Source organism: Alligator sinensis, unplaced genomic scaffold (genome assembly GCF_000455745.1).
Source record: "Alligator sinensis unplaced genomic scaffold, ASM45574v1 scaffold608_1, whole genome shotgun sequence".
Classification (NCBI taxonomy): Eukaryota; Metazoa; Chordata; order Crocodylia; family Alligatoridae; genus Alligator; species Alligator sinensis.
The window spans coordinates 126,870-135,163 of NW_005842799.1; the positions used below are offsets into that span (position 1 = coordinate 126,870).

General features: G+C 45.7%; 1 protein-coding gene across 7 annotated transcripts in view; it reads right to left on the reverse strand.

Moving 5' to 3' along the window:
• Positions 1 to 8,294, reverse strand: part of RPS6KA5 (ribosomal protein S6 kinase A5) — a 166,695-nt gene that overhangs the window by 123,405 nt on the left and 34,996 nt on the right. For all 7 annotated transcript variants that reach the window (XM_025191253.1, XM_025191252.1, XM_025191258.1 and 4 more), the window contains one exon: positions 2,744 to 2,962. In XM_025191253.1, the coding sequence (XP_025047038.1) occupies positions 2,744 to 2,962 (219 nt within the window). The remainder of the gene's footprint in view (positions 1 to 2,743; positions 2,963 to 8,294) is intronic.

The following is an 8,294-nucleotide window of genomic DNA, read 5'->3' on the forward strand; positions in this document are numbered from 1 at the left end:
AAGCAGCTCCAACACTGGCTCTCCCGCCGCCAGGCTGAGCTCCTTGGGGCTGGCGCAGCCCTGACTCTCCCCTGCCTCCCACCACCGGGCTGCTTTGAAACTTGAAACATTTCAAGTGCTTTCATTTCACTTCAAAGCTATTTCAAAACCTTTTGTTTCATTTGGATTTTGCTGCTTCGAGCTCAAAATGCATCGAAACGAAATACCCGTCAATTTCGCACAGCTCTAGAAGTTAGCCATGTTAGTTTGAAGTCAGGCAGAAAGGGGAGAGTAGCACTTTAGAGAATAACTGGTTCAGAGAGGCATAAGCTTATTGTGTAGGTCTTCATAGCAGAGTATATTGGGGAGGTACCTTATTTTTTTTCCTATTCTTTTCTAATAATAAAAAGACGACTGCAGTCTCAAAGAGTGCTGCAACAAACTGATATATTAAAGAAATCAGACCTAAATGGCATATACCTAAAGAGTTCTGAAACCTAAGAATTTAGTGAGGAGATGCTAGTAGAAATATACAGCATTTCATTATACTGCCCTCATAACAACCTATTGAAAAAATTAAATAGTGGTGTGATTTGAAGTCATGGATTAGAAACTGCCTTAGAGACAGAAAACACAGACTAGAAGTAATGGATAACTTTTTTAATAATTAGACAGAAGGCAGGGTAGGAGAAGCACCTTAGGCCCTCTCTACACAGTATGGGTATTGCACAATTACCTGGTTAGTTGTACAGTTACCTGGAGACCAGCTACACGTGCAAAATAGCTATCACACAATAAAAAGCTCCAACCAGCTACAAATTTAGACCTCAAAAAAAGTGCATTAACTCTATAGTTGGTTGCTATCGAGCTTTAATTTAAACATGTAGCAGGGTCTCCCTTGCAGCTGGGAGTCCCATCAGCTAACGTGGCTTCCAACCATAGGGGTTCACTTTGCCCAGCATGAAACCCCTGGACCCTGGAGGCTGCAGCTGCCACCATCCCCAGGGCTCTCAGGTGTGAAAAACCCTGGGGCCAGAGAGTAGCCACAGGGTGTTTTTTCCCCCGAGACCAGAGGTGTGGGAAACCCGCAGAGCCAGAGGATTATTGCTGCAGTGATCCTGCTGCCCTAGGGGTATGGGTGCCCCAAGGGTTTCCCATACCCCTGGGGCTGGTGGTATTGCTGCAGTGGTGATCTCCCCACCCCAGGGGTTTTATACACACTTGGGTAGGGAGGAATCGCGATCCCCCTGCTGTGAGGGTGTGTAGGGACCTCTCCAGCTGCAAACCCCTCAAGTGGGATACATGGGGCTCCCAGCCATGGGAGTTTGCTTCTTGCTAGTTCAGGGAGAGCCTGGGATCAAGCTCCTCTGCACCACTAATAAAGGTGCAATGGAATCTAATGTGCAATCCCACAATTGCACCACCTGCCTCATGCATGTAACATGACAGGAGGCACAACTGTGTGGATTGCACATTAGATCCCACTGCATCTTTACCTGCACGTGTAGAAGGGACCTGTCTTCCACGAAGTTGTCTAATTCCTTTCTCTGGCCTATAAAAGCTCATGACCATCTGAACAAGTTAGTTTAGGATGGTGCCTATACAGTACATGAGCAGGGAGGCTGCTCCGATACGCTCTAATTCCAGCACATCAGAGCAGGCTCAATTAATAGAGTGCTGGAGCATGGCAATTACCGAGCTCCAGCAGCCTCCCATTGTGTCATGTATCAATGTCCCTGAACTTCAAAATGGCGAAGGGAGTGCTTTATCTAAAGCTCGTTTGATGAGCTTTAGATAAAGCACCCTGCCGCCATTTTGAAACACAGGGACACTGATACACGAGACGCTCTGGGAGCTTTAATTAGAGTGGTTCCGAGAGACGCTCTAATTAAAGCCGGAGCCACTCTAATAAAACCCCCCCCCCCCCCCCACACACACACTCCCAAAGCATGTGTATAAACACCGTGGGGTGTCTTCTGCCCTTCTATAGCTTACCTACAAATATTTGTATTCATTAAAATGAGAGTCCATATCTTTACAGTATTTTAATTATGGATAAACATCTGGCCAATGCAGAGGAGACTGTCTTTGTGAAAAGATACCCTCACGTTCCAAAGTCTCATGACAATGCAGACACTTTGTTGTGTGTTCTTAGGCTTAAACATACTCCAAACAAGGAGCCTTTCTGCTGCTTCTCAGTTCCACTTCCCCCTCACCCACTGCTCAAGACAACATTATCATGATTTAATAAATTCCCCCTGATTCCTATAATCCTCAGTCCCAAACATGCAAATGTGGTGTCAAATGAGCTTTTCCTCTGTGACGATGGTATTTACGTGTGGATATCATTCATATAAGTAAGAGCTCCTTCCCAAATATTGATGAAAACAGAAGAAAAAAATCCTACATTTTGCAGGGCAAAAAAATGAAATCCAATCCTGGGTCGAGATCAAGAAATGATCCAATATTCCAACCGTTCAAAAACATATCTTATTTTTACATCTATACTTATATTTCTTGTGATCATAAGAAATTATGCCATGTGAGAGTCATTCATAATTAAAAAAAAATAAAATGAACAAATTATTAAAGTTCAACAAAACCTCCATTAGAGGGAAGCAAAATAATACACTATTTTGCATATTACTGCTCAAATATGTAACCAACAGAAGCACAACTCAAGACAACACCAAAAAACTACAGAATGTTAATAAATAATATAAAAATTCATCAATAGAGAGATTGAATCATGGAAAACACTTACCTAAAATGAGATGAAGCTTTGTGTCTGTCTGGAAAGCATAGTGCAACGTGACCAAAAATGGCGATTGCCTAATATGTTCCAGCACCTGTCGTTCCGTCCTCGTGTGCTCAGTTGTTTTGGCTTTTTGAACTATTGTCGCTTTTTTCAATACTTTCATGGCATAAAGCTTTCCAGCGTCATGGCCACTTACTTTCCTCACTAAGAACACTTTTCCATAGGCTTTAAAAAAAAAAGAAAAAGAGGGGAAATGGAGATTTCAATGCATTTCAGAGGAATAGCAAGAGATTAAATAGTCATATTGTAGATAGACATGGTAACACTGCCTACTATTAAGGTTGCCCAAAATTTTACATTACTGTTTTCACCTGCTTACAACTTAACCAAACTTTAAACCTTTAAGTTGAAACATTCCATGCCAAGCATCCTTCAAGCTGTATTCCTCTGGAAAATTAAAGCCAAAATGGTTTAGCCATTGAACAAAACAAAGCTAGAAAAAAATAGACATTCAGTATTGGGGAAAAAAGCTGGTGTCCTTTTGCTGTCCCCATCAAAATCTGCCTTATCTGGGCAAATTACAAGCCTCTGAGGGAGAGAGGGCAGGAGTTTAGACATGTTCAGTGAAGAGTTGCTAGATCTTAACAGGTAAAATATCCAAAGCTTCCATTCACACTAGGTATGCTCAAACTTCATACACCTCCTACATGGACTGCAGGGCTGAACCCAGACTTTCCTTATAGTGTCAGATCCTGGCTGTTCTGAGCCAGAGGAGCAAGCACTAAGATTGAGAATAGGAATCCTGAATCCCCTTGTTGGCAAATAGACAGCACAGAGGAGGAAACTTCCCAAATCAAATGCAGGGGAACCTCAGCTAGCCACAAAGCATTGCAAGGAAAGACCAGGGGAGCAGACAGAGATATGGAGCCTGGAGGTTAGAGACAGGAAGATAGGCATTAGGTAGAAACTAGGCTAGGATAGGATAGGCCAAGGGATTAGCCTGGGAGTTAAGTATGGAAACAAAGATTGTGTCTAAGAGTCTTGAAGGAAATGCAAAGAGAACAAGACTGGTAACCCATGAGGATGAGGGAAAGACATAGCTGACTAGTGGTACAGGGGGAGAAATGGACTTAGCTGGGTAAAGAAACTAGGAAAAGGAACCATGATATTAGCTGAGAAGTCTAGGGAAGAAGACTAGAACTGAAAGCCTGTGGGAACAGGAAACATAGTATGAAAGTGATAATTGTAGGCCACCAAGTAAAAGAAACATGATACTGTAGTTAGGATCTGTAGAGAACTGGAACAGGCTGGAAAAGAAGATTGTGAATGACAAGGCAAGGAATTAGAAGCAGAAGTCGGGGTGGGAGGGAAGTATGGGGTTAGTGAATCTAAAAGGGACTTATTGGGCAGAGAGACTATGACTGGGGCAGAAGTCTAAAAATGGAGACTGATTAGACAGGTGAGGAAAATGACCAAGTGGTGGGGTAGAGACAATCCTGGAACAGCCTGAAGAGGGTTGGGGAGGTGGGGTCAAGTTTGGAGAAAAGCAGGCCAAGAGAACCCACGCCCACAAGAACAACACCCTTACAAATCAAGAGTAGAACCCAAAATCCCTGAGAATTACTATTTTTCTACATTTAGCAAATATCTGTGAAACTTAACTGGCAAAGTATGTCTCATAAACACCATCAACAGATCTAACAAAACATAATTAACCAATATATTATATTCTAGCTTTAACTTAAAATATTACAAGTAGTGTGTGAGTAAATGTATTAAAAATGTTATTTTGCTAGAATAGATGTATTTTTAATAAAATGCTTAGATGATTTGTAGAAACAAAACAACCTTGCCAGAAGACCATAAACTAGAGCAAAGAAGTAACCAGGTCAGTGTTAAGAAAAGAGAAGAAGTCATCCCTTTGAACTTTCCCAAGCGCTCCGAGCTGATGAGATCTAGTTCAGTCTGGTTCTAAAAGTTATAGTAAAACAAATAAATGTAAATAAAACCAATCTGAGACCATTTATTAGAATATGAAAGAGCCCATTATAAATACTGGACATAGGCTAAAAAAAAACCTTGGACTTCTCTGAAGTTCAGCACACCAGCTGTAGTTCCCAGGGGAACAGAGAAGCCTGGCCAGCAGACCTATTTCTTCCCTGAATCCAAGGCTACATAAGCAATTGCTATTGCTATCTTAATAAAGCTTTTGAGGTGTGACTGGAATGGTCTCACTGGTCATCAATCTCCTCTCATCCACAGTTAAAATTTAGTGTAGCATTTGGACAAAGGCTGAGATCACAAACTAGTTGTGAGAAGAGAAGAACAAAGAGACAAGACAAGCATATGCGGGGTGAAGAGAGGACAGGGAGGCAGGAACATCTCCCTGGTCTCAGGCTATAAGCCTCTACTAGGCAGAGGCTTCTGGGTGGTGCAGAGCTAGGCTGCTGGGTCCTGCTGGCTTCTCCTGGATCCTACTGCCTCTGGCTCCTGTCATCCTTGACAGACAGCCAGGAGCCTATAAATATTAACTTTCTAAAATTTTAGGGGCCCTGAAGCCCAGATAGAATCGTTTGGCAAGCCAGATCTAGCCCACAGGCTGGATTTTCCCTGCCCTTGTACTAAGGAGTCATCCCCATGAACGGGTGGGGGGTGGGGGGGGGGGGGGGGGCAGAGTGGAAATCCTCTCCCTACTTCACCCCACATACACATGGCACTGGAGACACCCCACCTGGCTGGAACAGAGCCCGGGTCTCTAGCCAGCAGAAAGTGGGAGGGAGGCATGGAATCCTTTCCCCCTCCCCCCATGCATGCAGGGAGCCAGGGACAGTGCCTGGCCACAGTGCAGACTGGGTCTCTTGGGCGGCAGCAAGCAGGGGGCAGGGAAAAGAAATACTCCCTACTTCCTCACACAAGCACAGGGAGCTGGGCACATGCTGACTACCCACAGCACTCTCAAAACTAAAGGTCTGCCCCACTGTGCTGGAAAGGTAGGAAATAAAGAACAAGAAAACAGGAGCAGGAGTGCCGTCATATTTTCATAAGCAAGCAAACGAAGGGAACAGTGAAGACAACTCAGGAGAAGACAGTTTCTCGAAGGCATTCAGGAACTGGTGGATGCCACCCAAAGGAAATCTGACTAGATAATGAGGTAACAAGGGAAAAGAAATAGACCAAAGTGCTAAAGAAACCCATTACAGAGTTTCACGCGTCTAATCTCATATGTAATCCTCTTGGTTAGTACCAGGAAGAGGCTGATGAGAAGATCTCATGGCATTCCACAGCAAGATGGCCTCCTCCGTGAACTTCTTAGCAGCTCTCTCCAGTGACAGAACGAAGACAGCACTCCATATCTCTCCAAGGCTGGCACTGTGGTAGAGAACCGTACTGTTCCCACCTTCGCTGGGATGTAGATTTTAATGCGAGGAAAGATGGCCAGTAGGAGAGCGCAGATACTACGGCTCCTGGTTAGGGTGGAAAAGACTGCTACACATGTGGGAAGAGGCAATGGTTGAAGTGGTGGAACTACAGCTGATGGTGATGCTGGAAGATCGAGAAGAGCTGCAGCTCTCTGGGCATATGACCCAGCAACTGGAGAACTGGTACCCCCAGAATTTGTGGGAGGCATGCTAGGGGAAAGCAGTACTGCAAATCGTGTAACATGGGTAGTGACAACAACTGCAGGAAGAGGCTTTCAGGCAGTGTCTTTGCTCTTTTTCTTACCCTAATCCTTTCTACCATATAAGAATGCATCAGAGATGGTAGCTTCAGCAGTACTTACGACAGTAGAGTCCCTTCCTATATTAGTGCTGAGGATCTCAACGCTGGGTGGAGAGGCAAGCTGATGGAAGACAGCAGTGGTAAGGATGCCCCCTTTGTCACACCTTCCTTCCATGGGCAAAGTTACCAGAGCAGAAGCCTCATGCATGGCTCGAACAGGGTCCCCAACAAGTTAAGACTTGGTCTCTCGGGCACTAGGAGGCAATAATGGGGATACAAGCACAAGGAGAGGGTCTAGAAAATGTTCAGGCAAACTAAGGTGAAGGGAAAAATAAAATGAAAGTGCAGCTAGGGGAAGGCAGCCCACTATTCCAAGGGAAACTGAAGAACCAGGGATGAAATGGTACGTCTACACACATAAGAAAAGGGGCTGTTGTCCCCAGGTCAGACACAGTTGTGGAGAGGTGAAAAAAAGTGAGCAGTGGATGACCACAGGACTCTATGTTTCTCTTCACCCACCAGCCCTAACAGGTAGCTTTCTCCCTCCAAAACTGGTTAGCAGTTTGCAAGGCAGTCCTCATTCAGGAAGTAAGGGGCCTGGCTGTCTTCAGTAAGGCTCCCTGCCCTGTGCTGCCTACCTGATCTGCTATTCAGCTTTCTGTTCCCTGCCCTTTGCTCCTGATCCGCTGCTCTGCTTTCTGCTCCCTGCCCTATCTGCCACCAGGCTGCTTCACCCCTACCCAATCTGCTGCGTACCACTTACAGAAGTTGCCTGTGCCACAAGCTGAGCTGGCCCCCATGCCTCCTGTAAGGCATGGGGGCCACACGCACTTAACAGTGAAAAATTTTACAAAAGCCAATTTGAAAATATTGGTAAAGTACAGAAAAACAAACATTCAATTTTCCATGATAAAAGGTACATATTTATACTATTGAATTACTGCTCAGAAACCAAAAGTGATATTACTCAGTTTAAAATGTTCCCAGTAAATTCTAAGTTTAAAAAATAACAATTCTGAGAGGAAAAGTGTTAATCCCAGTCTCAGGCTATGGGCTGAGAAGGGACAGGAGGATCTATGTGGTCAACCAAAGACTGCAGCGCTGGTGTCGTCAGGAAGGCTTTGGCTTTCATGACCACAGACCGCTCTTTGGTGAGAGAGGCAGCGAGCTGCTGGGAAGAGATGGCCTCCACCTCTCTCCCCTAGGGAGGAGGCTCTTCTCAGCCAGATTGGCTGACCTGCTCCACCGGGCTTTAAACTAAGCCTGTTGGGGGACAGGGGGACTACCACCACTGCTGGCCCGCTGAGCAATCCTTGCAAAGCCAGCGGATCACGGCGCTTCAGGGAGCCCACCCCTGCCCCAGCCCTGGTAAAATCTGTGGGCAAGGAAGGAGCCCCCAGGGGGCACTTGCCTGCCTGTACACTAATGCCAGGAGCTTGGGGAATAAGCAAGAGGAACTCATCCTCCTGCTCAGTGCAAACAATTACGATGTCATAGGGATAGCGGAGACCTGGTGGGACTCCACCCATGACTGGACCACGGGTATAGATGGCTATACCCTGTACAGGAGGGATCGTGTAGAGAAAAGGGGCGGGGGTGTAGCTCTCTATGTTAAGGAAAGCTACACGTCCCTGCAAGCCGATATTGGCGACCAGGGTGGATGGCTGGAGACCCTCTGGGTTAAAATCCGTGGGGAACACGGCACAGGGGACACAATGGTGGGAGTCTATTACAGACCTCCCACCCAAAGTCCTGAGCTTGACCAGGAGTTTGCCCAGGAACTGGCTGAGGCAGCACGCTCCAGGACCATGGTTGTCACGGGTGACTTCAATTACCC